This window comes from Cornus florida, unplaced genomic scaffold (genome assembly GCF_030987335.1).
Source record: "Cornus florida cultivar Cherokee Brave unplaced genomic scaffold, ASM3098733v1 CherokeeBrave_3.0.0_Hap2_Chr06, whole genome shotgun sequence".
NCBI classification, from domain to species: Eukaryota; Viridiplantae; Streptophyta; class Magnoliopsida; order Cornales; family Cornaceae; genus Cornus; species Cornus florida.
In genome coordinates, this window is record NW_026775576.1 from 89,091,372 (window position 1) to 89,111,136 (window position 19,765).

General features: G+C 35.1%; 1 protein-coding gene and 1 pseudogene across 1 annotated transcript; both read right to left on the bottom strand.

Moving 5' to 3' along the window:
* Nucleotides 1-4,935: 4,935 nt before the first annotated feature.
* On the bottom strand, nucleotides 4,936-8,376 carry LOC132314539 (ABC transporter C family member 10-like; annotated as a pseudogene).
* Nucleotides 8,377-9,393: 1,017 nt separating this feature from the next.
* Nucleotides 9,394-17,666, bottom strand: LOC132312713 (ABC transporter C family member 10-like). The gene is made up of 12 exons (XM_059811187.1): nucleotides 17,475-17,666; nucleotides 14,137-16,199; nucleotides 13,591-13,911; nucleotides 13,423-13,509; nucleotides 12,431-13,018; nucleotides 12,178-12,342; nucleotides 11,221-11,515; nucleotides 10,864-11,078; nucleotides 10,481-10,786; nucleotides 10,291-10,354; nucleotides 9,940-10,179; nucleotides 9,394-9,807 (listed from the first exon to the last, which is right to left on the bottom strand). Exons 2-12 carry the CDS (start codon nucleotides 16,174-16,176, stop codon nucleotides 9,695-9,697), a joined length of 4,434 nt encoding a protein of 1,477 aa, XP_059667170.1. The 5' UTR covers nucleotides 16,177-16,199; nucleotides 17,475-17,666; the 3' UTR covers nucleotides 9,394-9,694.
* Between the last annotated feature and the right edge of the window lie 2,099 nt (nucleotides 17,667-19,765).

Below are 19,765 nucleotides of genomic sequence, written 5' to 3' on the forward strand. Positions count from 1 at the left end.
AGATCAAATTTACCTGTCCAATTCAAACCCACTAATTTTCTTTCCTTAACAACAAAATTCTTTCCTCAGGGCTCTTCACCAAAATTTGTACCGACAATAAAAATTTGTGCCAACCAAATTTAGGGGAAATAAACACCCTACTATTTTCACAAAGATTCACAGAATTCCTTTTTCTTTTATTTTTTTTCTTGTGCACTCTCAACATATCACTGAACGCATATAAAGAATTACATATTACGAATTAAAAATTTGATTTTCAAAAATAACGAAAATGAGAAGATGAGTATAACTTCGATTAGAGAGAGATAACTGATAACACATACCAAGGAGATATCAAAGTCATGAAGGTGTTTTTAAATTAACAAAGCGAGGAGCAATGAGAAAAAAAGAAAAAAAAAAAAATTTATCCGCACTTTATATTTGAACCTTTAGATCAAATTTACCTGTCCAATTCAAACCCACTAATTTTCTTTCCTTAACAACAAAATTCTTTCCTCAGGGCTCTTCACCAAAATTTGTACCGACAATAAAAATTTGTGCCAACCAAATTTAGGGGAAATAAACACCCTACTATTTTCACAAAGATTCACAGAATTCCTTTTTCTTTTATTTTTTTTCTTGTGCACTCTCAACATATCACTGAACGCATATAAAGAATTACATATTACGAATTAAAAATTTGATTTTCAAAAATAACGAAAATGAGAAGATGAGTATAACTTCGATTAGAGAGAGATAACTGATAACACATACCAAGGAGATATCAAAGTCATGAAGGTGTTTTTAAATTAACAAAGCGAGGAGCAATGAGAAAAAAAGAAAAAAAAAAAAAAAGAATTAATCCTAGAGTTCCATCTTTTGGACATCGGCGATGATTCCTTGCTTGGATTAAAAGTTGAAGTCATAGCATTCGAAGCATGATCAAAGAGTTAGTTCTCTGAGAGAATACTAATTTTTATTCCAATAGAGATGAGAGTAGTAGAATTTCTTTGTTCCAGATAGATTTTGGTGGAAGACAGTTGAGTAGAGAATTTTATTGTTTTGGTAATTGTCTTAATTATTAAATTGGGTGGCATTACAACTCTTAAATTTAGAAACTAAAATAGGTTGAAAGTAGTTTACAATGTTTCAATAGAAAGGGTTTTAAAAAGTTTATTGCCATGGAATTGTAATTTCCCTTTGTTCAATAGAAGACCGAAACCTAGGGTCTTTGCCTCTTTGGTAGTTGATTTATTACTGGGATTTGCGCTCGGATTTTTGATGTCATATGAAAGACACTTTTGGCACTGGTTGATTGCTGGTGTACTGGGGTGTGCATTAATGTTTAGAGAGAGAGTTCTGGATAATTGATTGATTGTGGTTCAGTTTAAAGATTTATTTATTTATTTTCTTGTTTGTTTCTTTAAAACAAAGTCTGCGTCTTACTAAAATCATAATTGTGATTAAACTGCAGAAGTCATTCTATGATTTCTTACTAAGTGGCTATAACTCTTACTTGATTGATTGTTTGGACTTTGAGTTCCTCTTTCGTGACATTTGATATTGTGAGAGACCACCAATAGTGGATGAGAGAGCGTAGTGTCACAGGCTTAGGGTTTCAGCACCATTTTAGTTACTCCCGTGCGGTATTAAGATGTTGCTTCTATTCTTGTAAGTGCTTAGTCAGTTTAACTCCCGTGCACACCTCAGCCAACACACTCCCCTCCTGCGCTTACTAGTATTGTAGTGGTCCTCGCCATCTCCTCACTTGGCTTACACACTCACACACATTAAGACACTTAAGTCATCTCCTCACTTGGCTTACACACTCACACACATTAAGACACTTAAGTCATCTCCTCACTTGGCTTACACACTCACACACATTAAGACACTTAAGTTGGCAAGGAAAGAACACTTCTATTACTTCAAAGAATGTTTTGTACAAGGCTAGCACTCAAACTCTGTACAAGGCTCTCAAGACTCACTCTAGGACTTGTTGGCTACAAAATGAAGTCTTACTCCTATTTATAGGCATCCCATCCCTAATGGATGACTAGGATGCATTCGAACTAACGGTAGAGATCGATTCTCTAGAATCTTTTCCCACATTTTTCACACTTTCATACTTATCTACTAGTATCTACAACATTCTAAACTTTCCATACTACACACAATTCTAGAGAACTCTAGAATATACTACACATATCCAGAATCTACCATACAACTCTAGACAATTCCGAAAGACTTTAGAAACTCCACTCGCCATGCAGTTGTTATACAGCGTCCTCCTCAGCGTCTGTGTGTCGTCTGCGTGGCATAACTTCCATAGGCAGGGCGTGACAATATGCAAGGAAACTTGAAAATTTAATTAAATTCTGTATTTATGCTTCAAATCTGGAATAAATAGAGTTGACTACTTGATCAATTTGGTGGTGGTGGACTTCACAAAATTGAATCAGTGATGACTCTTTTCTGTCTTTCCATCAGTTGTCATGAGTCATGTTGCTTAAAGTTCTAAGAAATATTGCTTAAATGCTTGTGATTTCAAAATTACCTGTTATTTGTAATTTGGAAAATGCATTTCAGTCCAAAAAGCAGAATTTGAACAAGAGAAGGAGGCTGTGGCTCGTGTAATTTTCATTAGTTGCTTCACTTTCTACATTTCTTTTTGTGTCTTTTTTGACAACGACATCTACGTTATTTTAGATTTATAAAATAAGTCGAATCAATGGTGACCATTTTGGTGATAGCACCCAAATGTGATGATCTTGCAATCTTACCTTGAGATTGATCACCTCTCTCTTGCCTTCTATCCATACAATTACTGGGTCTTTAAGTGGATTTTAGGATAAGGAAAAAAAAAAAACTTCAGATTATGACAAAAGAAATGGTGACATGACCTCAATCCAGTCATCTTTATTAATCAATCCTAGGCCAAACCATAAAACAGGTTGGGCATAGTTTATTTTTAAAGAATTCAAAGAAAAAGAAGAGAGATATTTTATGCTCCATTTGGTACAATAGATAGAACTGTAGGGAAGTGAAGGTCAAAGGGATGGAAGATGTGTTATCCAGAAAAGAATGAGAAATGAGCACCTCTCTCATGTTGTTTGGTTGAGTTAAAAAGGAAATGGAAAGGAAGGAAAGGGGTATTATGTAATTTGACTACTGTCCCCTTCAATAATTCATTTCTTGTTTCTTTTATTATTATTATTATTATTATTTTCCTGAATATATTATTATTATTATTTGATTTGATTTGAATTTTTTTTTTTTTTTTTTTTTTTTTTTTTTGTGAAAAAGTAAAAAGAGGAGGAAGTTGTTTCCCTCCTATTTCCACTCACTTTTAGACAGAAGCCGGCCTAGAGGGAGACCTTCCCTTCCTTCCCCTTGGCCTAGTCCCTCCGGTAGTCAGGGAAAGCTCCTCCTCAGCAATAACCAACCCCCTTCTCCCCACTCTTTCTTTTTCCCAGATCCTCCTTTTCTTCATTATTCCCCACACCCCAAACATAGCACCGAGCCCATGCTGAAATATAGCCCAAAGCAAATTTAAACCATAGCAGTTTCAGTTGTGTTGGTTGAAATTAAGAGAGAACAATTAACCAAACACTAAGACATGGAAGAAGATAATATTGGGTTAGCTTCACGCTCTGGAGATTGACCATGAAAGCTATTCTGCAATGTCAATCACCAGAAGAAAAAAAAAATTTATGGAGAAGAAGAAAGACCACAATATGGTTGTTATTCACTGAAGAGAGAAGAATAGCATGATCAGGTCCTTGGATGGATTATTCTGAGTGGGTTAGAAAAGGAATGAGTAATGGATGGATGTCTTGCTGTAATCTAAGAGAAATAATAGACAGAGATCATGGAAGGCACTGGTTTCTTATCTCACATATATATATTATTGTTTAAAAAAAATCAATTTATTTAAAATTGCCAGCATTAGTTCTTCGGTTGATGTTTGAAAATTTTGATTAGTGATGTCAACTGAGCAATTAATGTGGTTATAAATTCGTGGTTATATATATATATTCTAAAAATGCATAAACCGAAAATCATAATACGAATCTGTTTCAGATTGTTCTATACTGAAAATCTTGTAAAATCAGCTGTATTGGTCCAACATTAGTTTTGTCTTTTGGTTATGAGATCTCTCCCGTACCCCCTCTTTTTCTTTTTGGTATTTCAGTTCCTTATTATCCGTTTTTCTCCTTTCTTGGTTCATTTCATCAACATATGCGGACTGAGAGTTGATATTTCTTATGCAGATACTTAAAGAGTGGACCTGGATATATCGAAAAGGATGTATTTTGATTTTATTATAATCTCATCAAACATATTCTCTGTTTAGATCTTGAAAGTATACCATATACCTGGTATTGGTTTGTGATGCAAGCTTGTGAATGGAGCTTGAGATTCGTTACTATAAGCATTTTTAAGCTAATTGATATATATTTTTTAAGCTAATTGTTTTCAATAATCAGAAAAAATAACTTTTATAAAGGCTAAGAGCCTGTCTTGTATGACTTAACATAAATTACTTTCATTCTTCTAAACAAAAATCAATAGAATATAATTGAATATTTCAGGCAATGAAGAAATGTATAAACAATTAAGTAATCTGTCATTACTACTATCAACAAACTGTGGCAAAATGGTAAAGAAGCAATGGAATTTCACAGATTTATTTATTTATTTTATTTTTTTAACACAGATAACTGATGGTTATATCATTGCCTTCAGAATGGGAAATACCACATTTTACCACAACTTGATACATTGTACAACAACCAAAGCAAAATCTTACAAACACAGATAACTAATGTTATTCTTTACTTGTGCCCAAAGATTTAATTATGGTAGTGTACAACATATTCTACTTGCAATTATTTTATTTATTTATTTATTATGTTTATTATTTTATTTATTTATTCTTTACTTGTGCTCATACAACGGTTGACCATAGTTTTTGTAAGCCATGCATGCATTCAGGTAAGACATTAAAGTTAAGATTCAAATTGATTCTGCAGAGTGATAATGGGACCACTATTCCTTCACAAGTTGCCTGAACAGAGAATCTTCTCTCTTCATCAACTCTGTTGGTTTATCATACTCCACTATTCTTCCTGCAATAAAGTCCAAACCATCTACTTCAGAATTCCTAAATTTCATTGTAAACAGAAAAAAAGGAAAACCTATTATGCAGGTAGTTAAGGGTGGATAAAATGAAACTCACCATCACTGATGGCAAGAACCATTGTGCAATCCATCACGGTCGGAATTCTATGTGCCACTGTGATCACAGTGCAATCAGCAAATTCCGTCCTGATAGTGTTTTGCAAAATCATATCAGTAGCATTGTCAATTGACGCGGTAGCTTCATCCAGCACCAACACTTTGCTTCTTCTCAACAGAGCACGGCCCAAGCAAAATAATTGCCGCTGCCCCATGCTCCAGTTAGATCCATCATCCGCAACTGAAATGACAATGACGTTAGTTACCACCGATCATCTCTGTAAAAAGAAAAAAAGAAAAAAATTGTGTTAACTGGCATATCAACATGTTGAAAATCTTCCCTAAGGCATCTAGGCCCTCCTTTTTCTCCTGAATAGCCTCTTTAAGCTGACACTTCCCAAGAACCTTTCAGAACCAAAAAGTACATTATCATTCTGGCATACAACAATTGTGTAACATCCTGTATATCCATACTATCCACACGAAAAAATATTGAACCATTTACCTCCCATATTTCACGGTCGTTATGTTGAGACAAGGGATCCAAATTGTATCTCACAGTTCCATTGAAAAGAATAGGATCTTGTGGTATGATCCCTAGACGTGACCTCAAATCATGAAGACCTATTGTACAGATATCAATTCCATCTACTACAATTTTCCCTCCTGCCGGCTCCACTAGACGAAATAAAGCACCTATGAGAGTAGTCTTCCCACTCCCAGTCCTGCCAACAATACCGATCTTATGTCCTCCTTCAAATGTGCAACTGATCCCACGAAGAACGAGTGGTGCATCGGGCCTATATCTAATCTGTCTCGAAAATCAAAGCTTCTCAGTACGCTAGCCTTCATTGTTATAAAAATTAATGCGCACAAAATTTACCTGCAAATCTTGAATCTCCACTTTACCCAAGGATGGCCAATTGACTGGGGGACGGTTGTCTTCTATCACTTCAGGAGCTTCACTTGGTATATGCATGTATTGGTTAAGTCTTTCTACAGAAATGATGTAATTTGCCAGAGAGCACTGGTTTTGAATGGGGTTAACGAGGGACATGTTTAATGAAAGACCATAGGACAAAGCCATTCCGATAAATCCTGCAAGGACATAAGAGGCGGTTGCTAGAAATTTCATAGAGAAGATTAACTAGCTGATTACGATTCTACCAGTTCACTACCCAACAATATGACCATTAGAAAAAAAGCGCAGTAACATGGACTTTAGTAAGTACTTCTCCAAATGTAACTCTTCACAAAAAAATTAGATAGATACCCACCAGGGCTGACCGTTCCAGGAGGAAGCAAAACCATGCAAAGTGCTGACGAGGAGAGAACAGTGGCACAAAGTGTTCCCAGCCGCTGGATCAGCCACTCATTTGCTGCAAAACTGTGGAAAAATGGACTGGCATTTGTGACGATGAGGTCAAGATTCTTTGTGAAGAATCGGTCTTCATCCTCAAAAGCTCTTATTGTCATGGCTCCTGCTACAGATTCAGCAAGATGGTTTGCTACAAAAGACTTGGTTGTGCCATTGATCCGCATAAACTCTTTTGCAGAAGCGAAGTAGTATCTCTGTTTATAAGATTTGTCATGTTGTTTGTTACTGTGTAAATTGACAGCTGGAAAAAGTAGACTTATTTGTCCATAATGCCAAAATCCAGCCTGCCCCATTCACTTTAATGTGTTTGTATGTATGTGAATTACTGTATTTAGAACATAATAAGTAGGCAAATCCAAATTGGGCTCTAAAATCATGTAATGTTACAGAAAGTTTGGGACTATATATTAAGCTTTTTTTATTATCTAAAAGTGATTTAAATCATTTAATTTTGACGTTTGTTTTGGATTTAAAATATGTTTTAGAATTTTTTTTTTTTTAAGTACTTGATTGTCGTAATATATTTACGAAAAAAAAAAAATTAAATCTAACAAAAGTAATTTACCTATAAATTTTTAACAAGTTATTTTACCCGTTTGTTTTGAATTTAAAATATGTTTTAGAAATTTTTTTTTTTGGTTGTCGTAATATATTTATAAAAAAAAAAAATTAAAATCTAACAAAAGTAATTTAACTATTAATTTTTGACAAGTTATTTTACACGTACGTCCTACCTGATACACTTAACTTCAACTTCAACATTTAATAAATACCAAAAAAAATTTAAAAATAAAAAAGTTAAAGTCCAAACAAATGTAACCTAAATGTATTGTATTTATTCTTAGCTTTTACTACTTTGTCAAACATGATCATGACTTTGTGTTTAGAGAAAACTCCATTGTCTCAGGCATAGGAAGGGTTGGGGCCAGGCCTCAACCTATGAAACTTGAATCACAGTCCATAAATATATATATATATATATATATATGGGGTAAGGGTAAAAAACACCTAAAGTATAGGTAGCACTTTTAAGCCCTATCCGAAAAAGTGTGTAATAAACATTCTTAATTGTGCAAAATTACCCCTCTTAAAAATCTTACATAAAATAGAGATGTTATACCCATTTTACCCTTCTATTTTTTCCAAAATGCCCATGCTACCTTTGCCCTCCGTGCTACCGGAAATTTTAGTGTTCTCACCGCTAATCCGTTCGCTTCAAACCTGACCATGAGAACCACGGACCAAGGCGAAAGCCCAGAGCAACAGTGTTACTCTCTCTACCATCAAGTCTCAACTCTCGCCATCACCAATCACTTCTCACTCGTCCAATCCCGCTCCCTCTCTACAAAATCCATTAGATTTAAGCTTAAACAAAGCACTCACCCCTGCTCTCTCTTCAAAATTACATGTTCATTGGTTTAAGGTTAATCAAACCACACATATAGCAAGAACGAAATCACAATTAGTGGGTGGTTAAGGGTACTCGTAGCACTCACCCTTTCCCTTCCTTCGAGGACCGCCGAGATGACGTCACACCACACTCACCACAATTTCTAAGCCAAGGACCGCCGAGATGCCGCCATACCACTCACTCACCGCAATTTCTCAGCCTCAGAAACCAACTCAGTCTCTGGCCTAAATCCGATTACGAATCCGATGTCATCGTCGGTGTTTTCAAGACCGGAGTTTGGCCGAAGCGAAGAAGGTTCTCTGATCTGATTCTCGGTCGGAGCGATGGTGTGTATGATAATGGCGTCTCTGAAATCCCCAAGGAACATGCTGCCGCCACCAATAGCGCCTACAATACCTTCGCCGGTTGGTCTTCGCTGCTGCCAGTACCTTTGGCGGCTCTAGAACTCGCTGCCGTCCTTCCGCCATCATGCTTGCAACTGTCGACCCCCCCCCCGGCACCTTCGATTAAGGCTCTGACCTGCAATCGTCGATCTTTTGCAACCGCCTCAGTATTGGAAATTTTTTTTTGTGCTTAACTAATAAATGTGATTTAACCCTATTGACAAAAGTTGTTTGGTTCGTGAAATTAAGTGTAAATTTTTTTAATCATTATTTACACAAAAAGTTAAAAAACAAAAACAAAAAAAGAAGGGCATTATGAGATCAACAACCTTTTTGACTTTTTAAACTACGCATGATTATTATCCACCAAAAGCATTAAATCTGTATCTAACAATTATATAGCTTTAACAATCAAATTTCAGTTTTAATAATTCAAAAAAAAAAAAAAAAAAATCATTCCAATAACTAACCAAACACAACCTCACAATTTACTCATATATTTTTATCAATTTGAGATTTAAAACATAAATCAAACACAATTTGAGCATGCGTTTACAATATTCCGCCCGTGATTTGAGCAGATTATTTATTCATCATTTTCAAATATCCAACTTCTAATTTACTGACTTCATCATTTCCTAATGTCCTTTTTGATTTTTTTACAAAAAAATTTAATTTTATATATTTTATAAAATTATTCAATAAGGGTAATTTTGTCAATTAAAATTTTAAATTTTCAAGGACCTAATTGCACCAAATTAAAATTTAAGGGGTGTATTTTGCACGTGACATAGTGATATGCATACTTAAAGGGTATTTTTTGCACTTGGCTCAACAGAAGAATTCAATTTTCTAACCCAATTTATCATGCCTGCATTATTGAACGTCGGAGGAGTGAGGACCGACAGTCATTTAAATTTCATTTTGTTCCCATTCCAATGAATTCCATTTACATCAAATTGCAAATTATTTTATTTTTACTTTTATAAAATGCATTAAAGAACCAAACTCCACCTCTAGTATTAAAGATGCACCAAAAAATTATCAAACACCTACAACACTATTAATAGCAGGAATATCAACATCCAGATTAAGGGCCACCACAAAGCCCAAAAGAAACATCCCAAACAGACCCAACAAAAATACAAAGCCCGACCCAATTACATAATTATAGCAATTCTACTTCTTATATTACACTTAAGAATTTTATGCCAGTGGGCTGTCTGATCAACAATGTGGAAGATGAACTTAACAAGATAGTGGCAGAATACAAGTAATAAGCTAGGACATTCAAGCTAAGATTCAAATTGATTCTGCAGAGTGATAATGGGACCAGTATTCCTTCACAAGTTGCCTGAATAGAGAATCTTCCCTCTTCATCAACTCTGTTGGTTTATCATACTCCACTATTCTTCCTGCAATAAGGTCCAAACCATCTACTTCATAATTCCAAAACTTCTTAACAGGAAAAAGTTAAATACACCATTGTAAACCGAATACAAGGCACACCTAACATTTTATGAAAGGGTGGAAAGAAAGAAACTCACCATCACTGATGGCAAGAACCATTGTGCAATCCATCACAGTCGGTATCCTATGTGCCACTGTGATAACAGTGCAATCGGCAAACTCAGTCCTGATAGTTTTTTGCAGAATCGTATCGGTAGCATTGTCAATTGATGCAGTAGCTTCATCGAGCACCAACACCTTGCTTCTTCTCAACAGAGCACGACCCAAGCAAAATAATTGCCGCTGCCCCATGCTCCAATCGGATCCATCATCTGCAACTGAAATGACAAACAGGGTTTGCCAAATGGATTCTTTTTTCCAGACTTTTCTGTCGTAAGCCATATGTTCTACTAGAAAATATTTTATATCAACATGTTAGAAAATCTTACCCAAGGCATCTAGGCTCTGTTCTTTCTCCAGAACAGCCTCTCTAAGCTGACACTTCCCAAGAACCTTTCAGAACCAAAAAGTACATTTATCATCCTTGTTATCTATTGCAAACCATATAGAAATACACAACCAAAACCTTTTCCTTTTATACAAGGATTATTTGACAAGAAAAATTTATTGAACCATTACCTCCCATATTTCCTGATCGTTATGTTGAGACAAGGGATCCAAATTGTATCTCACATTTCCATTGAAAAGAATAGGATCTTGTGGTATGATCCCAAACCGTGACCTCAAATCATGAAGTCCTATTGTACAGATGTCAATTCCATCTACTATAATTTTCCCTCCTATAGGCTCAACAAGACGAAATAAAGCTCCTATAAGAGTAGTTTTCCCACTGCCAGTCCTGCCAACAATACCGATCTTATGCCCTCCTTCAAATGTGCAGCTGATCCCACGAAGAACGAGTGGTGCCTCAGGCCTATATCTAATCTGTCTCGAAGATCAAAACTTCTCAAAATGCTAGCCGGCCTTCATTAGTATAAATGTTAATGCACACAAAATTTTACCTGCAAATCTAGGATCTCCAGTTTACCCAAGGACGGCCAACTGACTGGGGGACGGTTCTCTTCTATCACTTCAGGAGCTTCACTTGGTATGTGCATGTATTGGTTAAGCCTCTCTACAGAAATAATGTAATTTGCCAGAGTGCACTGGGTTTGAATGGAGAAAACGAGGGACATGTTTAATGAAAGACCATAGGACAAAGCCATTCCGATAAATCCTGTAAGGACATGAGAGAAGGTCGTGAGAAATTTCATAGAGATAACTAGCTGATTACGATTCTACCAGTCACTACCCAACAATATGACCATTAGAATAAAAGCACAGCAACATGAACTTTAGTAAGCCATTCCGATACCCACCAGGGCTGAACGATCCAGGAGGAAGCAAAACCATGCAGAGTGCTGACGAGGAGAGAACAGTGGCACTAAGTGTTCCCAGCCGCTGGATCAGCCACTCATTTGCTGCAAAACTATGGAAAAATGGACTGGCATTTGTGTCGATGAGGTCAAGATTCTTTGTGAAGAATCGGTCTTCCTCCTCAAAAGCTCTTATTGTCATGGCTCCTGCTACAGATTCAGCAAGATGGTTTGCGACAAAAGACTTGGTTGTGCCATTGATCCGCATAAACTCTTTTGCAGAAGAGAAGTAGTATCTCTGTTTATGAGATTTGTCAGCTTCTACCAAAAGGTATACAGGAAATACAGAAATCAGGAAAGCATTTCTCTACACGGGAACTAGGACCAGACACCCTCTAAAACCTTCGGGGAAAAGAGGGAATGCCCTCCAACCAGAAAAGGAAGCATATAAATAAGATTACTAGAAAACAATAGCATAGAAATACTGATACAAAAGGTTACACAAATGAGACAACACATATCCCTCCATCCAGAGAGCACAACACAGAGACTGCATCTACTCGAGTTTCAATGCACCTTTTTATTCAGTAACAATGAATTACTCTGCAATGGCAAGAGCCTCATGCACTGGGTTTGCCCTTTGCCCATGTTCTTCTAATCAATATGCAATCCAAATTACTTCAACAATCATAAAATGAGCATAACTCCTCTATTTGTTTTTCCTCCCCACGCGTAAAATGCTTTCTCCCAGTCGAATTTTATATTCAATTTTCCGGTGCTGCCCTCTACGCTATAATACTTCCCATTTTATTTTGAAATTTAGATTGATCAACAAATATCTTACTAATTTCATTTCATATTTTTGTTAAACAATGTAAACCAATTGCTCCTTACTGATTATTTGGATGTGGGTGACTTTATACACAGCCTTCATCATAGAACTTCTCGTAGTATCATTACCTGTAACCGAATTGCAAGGTAGACCATTGGTATAGAGACAAACAACACTTGCCAGGTTACAATGGCCAGTACTCCAAGATTAGCATAAGTATTAATGGTAGACCCAACGGTGTAGATGAAAGTAAATGAAAGATCAAGATCAACAATGCTCAAATCAGACGAGACCTGTATAAGCACAAAAAAGTAGGAAATGTTAATTTTATGAAATCTATATTGCCAAGATCACAATCAAATGTTGCGTTTGAATACCTACCCGACTCAGTATCCTACCCAAAGGTGTTGAGTCATAGAAAGACATGGGTGCACGAAAAAGGGAGTTTAATAGCTGTGAAAATAAAGATTTTGACGATTGCATACCCAACGTAACTCCAAAAAGAGATCTGAAGAGCAAAAAGAATGTCGAGCTAAATCCAATCAACAAGTAAACCACAATCAATCTCAACTTGCTAACATCAGGATTTTCAACATTAGCAGCCATCCAAGAGTTTTGTAATATCTGACAAATTACAAAGGTAAGGTGACAGAGAGCAGCCAAGCTGAAGTACAAGTAGCCTTTGTTCTGATTCAGATACTGAATGAATGGCTTAAAACCCGTGTCTCCTATTTCTCTCTCTTCTTGCTTAATCAACTGATCACCTCCAGATGCTTTAGATTTTTTCTCAATATGAGTCTTACTGATCTCTCTGGTAGAAGGTTCACGTCTACGTGGAGAAGTAACCTCTGCAAGCCTTTCAGAACCAGCAGTCTCTTTATGTGCATTGACAAGCTCTTGAAATTCTTGGCTTGAGGCCAGTAACTGATGGTATGGAGCTGCACATTTGATTTCCCCGTCTGACATCATCTGCCAAGAACATTAATTTTATTACAAATGATTGCTTGTAATTATGGTTTCCATCACAAAACTAGTTACAATCAATGAAACTGTATTATAACTATATCATGGCCACAGCCTACTGATTGGATAATCAAAAAGGATACACTGGTGCCAATTAATTGAGACTAACCAACCATACCAGCTACCGATGGTATAAAACCCACCTTGTTCTACTCCATACCATGTGGAACAAGAAATACATATAAATCAGATTAGAAATAAAGCAGGCACCAAAGAACAAGGTGCAGCCAGTGAAAAACAAACCCGCACAATTCAGATGTTTTTAACTTGGTCTGAAGTTCTCAAGGAATGCAACACAGTTATTTGGAAACTTGAGGACAAACGTAAGCCTAAACAGAAATTAAACTCACCAAAACAGAATCAAATGCAGGAAGGAAATCAACTTGGTGAGTCACGAGCAAGACTGTCTTCCCTGAAAGCGCCCCCATAACATATTCCTGCCAGAATTTAAGTATGCTTGAACTATGAGCAAGTGATTAAAATTAAGAAATTGATTGACTATACTAAAGAGTACATACATTAAATAGGCTAGTAGCAGTGTGTGCATCAACGGCACTAAATGGATCATCCAACAGATATATATCAGTATCTTGGTACAATGCACGAGCCAGTTGAATTCGTTGCTTCTGACCACCACTGAGATTAACTCCTCTTTCCCCAATTTCAGTGAGATCACCATGGGGTAGCAACTCAAGGTCCTTGACCAATGAACACTTCTCTATTGTTTCTTGGTACCTTTGATCATTCATGACAGAACCAAATAGAATGTTATCTCGTATAGTTCCTGTTGGGATCCATGCTGACTGAGAAACGTAGGCAATCCTCCCATAAACTTCAATCTGTAAAATGAACCAAAGAGAATAAGATTACTTATCAGTGAAATGGTAGGTTTCAGGAAAGAGGAAGCCAGATCACTCTCATTCATAAATGTTTCGAATATCAAAGAACAAAGTGCCTGATAAGAATTGGAAGTGCAGTGCTAAATGTGAAAGAAAAGTTTTTCAAGGTGAAGATGTATGCAACAACTATAAAACAGTATAAATAATTAATCTGTAAGAACTTACTGTTCCCTGAATATTTGGAATCTCTCCAAGAATTGCGGCTAAAAGGGTAGATTTCCCTGAACCAACCTCTCCACATATAGCCACCTTCTCACCAGGTCTAACCTCTAAATCAATGTTTCGAAGTGTGGGCCTCAGTGAATTCTCTTCCCATGAAATATTGGCTGATTTTATGAAAATAATGCTGTTCCTATTTTCTATGTCGCATTTTTTCCGGACATTTGCAACCTCAAGCTCAGGTGCCTCGAGAAACTTGACAATCCTTGCAAATGCAACTTTTGCTTGAATGACCACACCAATAACATCGGGAATAGACCTAATGGGATCCTGAACCAGACGCAATGTTGCTACGAATGTGAAAACATTGCTAGCATACAAAGGAACACCAAGGAAATAACAAGCCCCAAAAGTGGCCGCAGAGACCAACACAGGGGTTGACCAAAATAGAAAACCATAGTATGCTTTACACCATTGAACAGCTGCTAACCACTTGCATTCTACTTCCCTCAAATTTTCTATGACATTCTTGATATGGGTTTCCCATGCATATAGTTTCAACACCTTCATGTTCACAAGAGCCTCTGAACTGGCCTTCAGCCTCTCGTCTTGTGCCACCATGAGCTTAGACTGGAATCTATGCTGTAATTTAGCAAGAGGACTATTGCAAAGCACAGAGAGAACTATCACTACCACGGATGCAATTGTTGCAAGACCTACTGCGCGGAAGAGAATTCCTAGTGCCAGGCAGAGCTGGAGGCTTGTTGTCCAGGTTTGATGAAACCAGAAAGGGAACTCTCCAATCCGATAAGCATCCACAGTAACATAGTTCATTATCTCACCAGCCGAGTGCGTCATCTTGGCAGCATTAGATAATCTCAGTTGCTTCTTATAAATAGCTGCTGTGAGCAAAGACCTCACTTTTAGACCAATTAGTCTGCTTCGGAAGTACCACTGCCTTTGTGACACAGATTCTAGGTTCTTTGAAAAGAAAAGTGATATAGCCAATACATAACCCTCATATTTAAAACTTTCTTTACCTTCAGCAACCTCAATGAAGGCATTAAGAAGCAGGGGACCAGCAGACAAAGTGATAATCGTTAGCAGCGCAAAGAATCCAGATATGAAAATCTCTTTCCGGTGACAGAATATTATTGTCCCCAAAATTGATGGTTGGGATGATGGATCCATTTGTTTCTGTTTGTTCAGTTGTTCCACGAACTGCAAATAACAAGATTCAGCTCGGTCTGCCTCAGGCAACATTGGCACATCTTCATCCTCAAGGGTTTTCTCCCTGCCCCTTTTCATCAATGGATTCAACCACGAAAATGACATTTTACTGAAAAACCCAGCTTTGGCAAATAAAGTAACAGAGGCAACAAAATCAGATTTACCATTCACTTCACCATTCAAGGGGGCATAAAGATCACTTCCATTATAAGTTTCATAATTGAAGCCCTTATAGGTGCAAAACAGCAATAAACTTGCCCCTACAAAACACAGTACATCTAATGCTATCTTAATTGACACTATTTTGGTAACAATGACAGCGAAAAGAGATAAACCACAAGCAATTCCAGCAAACAAGAATGCAAGGATTGACAAAAGCCGCACTGGGGCTTTAGAAAAAAAATTTCCACGGAGGCTCACAGTCAAACCCACTAACAACCATGTTAGTCCATGAAACAGAACTACTAACCACCAATGCAGAGGTAATACAGCCTGGGTTTTCCTCAACTTCTCTTCTATCATCCAAATGCCCAAGCACGAGCATACCAATCCCAAGAAACCATTAAAAGTGGCAGATACCATCTGCAACCCTGACATGCCCCGAAAACGAGCAGGCATGTAAGCAGATCTTGTTGGTGTCTTCTGAATCATATTGAATAAGAACACCACTAAGATCAACACATCAAAACTAATTATCAATGCATGGTTTATACATGAAGATGGGTCAACCACGAGCGCAAAATCAGTGCTGCAAGGCTTTCCACTACTCTCTGAACAATCAGATTCACCACAAAACATGGTCCATATGCCCTCCATCTCTCGTTAACCCTCTCTTTGCTCTGCAAAGTTTGTATAGATCACAAGAACATAATTTTAAGGTTGAAAATTATTTTTTTCAGATCATTAAAAAGATCTAACCAAGTAAAATGTACTACTGACAAGTGCAATCTAGAGAATATGTTTCCTTCAAGCGAGTGCAATTAACCATCAGTACAAGTTCAAATGCCAATAAATTCCAATGAAAACAATCTCCAATAACAAATACTTTAATCTGCAGATATTCTCACCTTGATGAGAAAGACATGTTAAAAATAGCAGTATACATAATTAGAATACTATATATATACTCCTACGTTCCAATAGAATTTTCTGTTATTTGTATTTTCTATACAAATTTTTTTGATAATTATAAAAGTGCCTCTATTGAATCCCTAAAAAATTCACCAAAGACCTTTAAAAGAATTAAAAATTCAAAACGACTCCACATTTTTTAACTCATTTGACCAACAAGATTTTAAAATTTGAAAAACGACCCATGTCTTTTCCTCCGGTTTCACAAAAAAATTAAGAAGAAAAGACCATCCTTTGCTATTTATTATTTTTTTATTTTTTATTTATCATTGTTAATGGTTGCCATCTCTCAAGTAGATTCTTAGGACTCCCATTGTGTATATTATATTAAATTATATATTTGCATATGTATATCGATAGAAAGAAAGAAACCAATGCAATTATAAAAAAATTCTTAGTGCAGTATCCACCACTCAAAGCATTACACAAAACATAAATAAAACAAAGTAATAGGGGTAGGGGCACTAATATTCTAGAATCTAGTCTAGCCAAAAAAGCTAGTTATAATAATAGTTGGGTGCTTTTCTTACATCCAAAAGCCTCTTGATGGCTAGTGTTGAATACCAACCAATATAAACTCACGACCTTCCCAATCCAAATTTGATGTGAATAAGAACCTTTAATATTCTCCCCGCTTGGGCGGTCCCTACCTAGGATCGTGGGTTGTTTATCTTCTAACCCAAAAACTAATACTGTTAGATTGCCATACATACCCGCCCGCCCATATAAACCCATAATCTTACTCATCCAGATCGGAAGTGGCACAAAGCCTACACTAGCGTACTTAAAAAAACACCGAAAATATCAAAGGCCTCGGTGCTTTGGGTTGAATGAGTGGACTAGACTCTTTAATCAGAAAATCATTTTCCAAGAAACAGAGACTGTCTAAAAACAATAAGAAGTAATGTAAACAGAAACTGCGAAAACAATGGAAGGCATTTGAAACAAATTGAAATTAAGATGATTGAGAAATGAATACTAACCAGACAATAATCGCCAACCTCGCAAAACGATTGGAAATGGTTTTATTGAAGAAATGTTTTTAAAAAACAAGAATCGATGTTGTTTTTGAATGTTCGCAGAGGTTTTTCGGGGTGTGTGGGTTAAAAGCCAAAACATGAAAAAAGGTAGTCTTTCAAAACCAGTACCAAGTGAAAACAACTTTAGCAGTGGTCTTGCTTGGACAGTTGGACTTGTAACATCTCCATAATGGTTTATATACGAGTAGGTAGTGGTATCCATGAATCCAATAAATTGAAAAATGAAATGCGATATGAAATGGAAAAAGTATAAAATATTACGTCATTTTCATTGACTGTTTTGTGATGTCATGGTAAAAAAAAAAAAAAGGCAAAGTGCAAAAAATTTTCCTCCACTTGTAGCCTTTGTCAAGAAACTCCTTTTGTCTATTTTTATTTTATCAAAGGACCCTCCCTCAACTTATATCATTTTTCCAATAATAATCATTTTTTAAATTTTTACCAAAAAATCCCCCTTAACTATTTAAAGGGAGTAAAAGAGTTAATAATTAAATCAAAATATCTTTTTATTTAAATATTAATTCTCCCAACTTCAAAAATTCATATCTCACAAATCGTACATTTAAAAATTATAAATAATATAAGTACAGAAAGCTTATAAAATAAGAATTTCAGAAATATAAGATTTGTACAACAAACCTTCATAACCAGATAAAAATAGGAAATCTAAAAATCTACTCTAACAATCTTATTTTATTTTTAATAAGTATAATACTTGAGATATTTGCAAGAAAATTTTTAAAATTATTCATTTACATATGAAGCCAAATATGTAAAAAATTTAACCCCAACAGAGATCAATTTCATGAGATATCATATTTTGCGTCAAAGTATTTTCATTCTTTTATAAACCCGCCATTTAAAAAAATATAAAAATGAATATTCGATCTCTATTGGGGCTAATTTTTTTACATGTTATGCTCCATATGAAAGTGAATAATTTTGAAAATTTTATTTCAAATAACCCGAGTATTTTATAAAAAATAAAATAAAATAAAATTATTATAGTAGATTTTTAGATTGTCTATTTCTCTCTGATTATGAAGTTTTGTTAAATAAATCTTATATTTCTGAAATCTTTATTTTATAAGCTTTACGTGTATATATTACTTGCAATATTTGGATGTACGGTTTGTGAGATATGAATTTTTGAAATTTGAGAAAATTAAGATTTAAATAAAATGGTATTTTAGTCCAAATATCAACTCTTTTACACCCTTTAGATAGTTGAGAGGGTTATTTGGTAAAAAATTGGACAAGTGAGATTTATTGGAAAAGGTTACAAGTCGAGGGAGGTATTTTGGTAAAAAAAATTAAATGAAGGAAGTTTATTGAAAAAAGGTACAAGTCGATGAGGGGTTTTCTATTCCTTGCCCTAAAAAGAGAAAATTCAATTATCATTTTTGTGAAGGGCGGCTTGCAAACCCTCGTCCTTTGTCGGTTGTTGCATAATATTTTTCAATTAGTAATTCGGTGGTCGTGTAGATAAATTTTTTTGTTTTTTTTTTTTTTCACAAAAACAAATAGTTTTAACCTTTAGGACATCCCAGTAATGTAGTAAGCATTTTAACCAAAATAATAATAATAATAATAATGTAGTAAGCTGTTAATAAAAAATTTATATAATTATTTGTTACATTGATAGAGAGACTACATATATTTCCTAATAAATTATGATATTGGTATTCCACTTTTTTTTTATTGCATTTTATTTATTATTTTCTTTCAAAGGAAATAACAAGAAGATTTTTAAATTCATTAATGTACAATTTCTTAATTTATAATGTTATAACTACCCTTTATACAATTTTAAATTTTTTTTTCAATAAAAATAACATTTTTTTTCTTGGGTCTTGTCAAAAGAGATTATTTATTCGATAGAGATAATTTTTTTTTAATTATCTTTCTTTTGTACTTTTTATTATTAATTTTTTTGGGGTATCTTGACCATATAGATAACTTATTCAATAAATATATTTTTTTTGGAATTTTTTTTTCATGTTAAAAGAGATAATTTTTTAAATGGTTACTTTTTATTTTTTGGAGCCGGTCAAGAGGCAATTTATTCAACATAACAAAAATTTATTTTATTTTTTGTCCCTTAAGAAAAATTATTCAAATTTTATTTTATTTTATTTGTATTGTCAAAAAATAGTTAAAATATTAAAGATTAGAGATAAGAAGAAAAAATATGAAAGAACAGTTGTATTATTTAAAAAATTATTATTATTTAT

Excerpts from the sequence above, each read along its gene's own strand:
- LOC132312713 (XM_059811187.1), bottom strand. The coding sequence starts at position 16,176 with ATGGAGGGCATATGGACCATGTTTTGTGGTGAATCTGATTGTTCAGAG. Across the intron at positions 13,510-13,590 it reads CTGCTACTAGCCTATTTAAT|GAATATGTTATGGGGGCGCT; the intron begins GTATGTACTCTT and ends AAATTCTGGCAG. Across the intron at positions 10,180-10,290 it reads ACAGAGCCTAGATGCCTTGG|TTGCAGATGATGGATCCGAT; the intron begins GTAAGATTTTCT and ends TTGTCATTTCAG.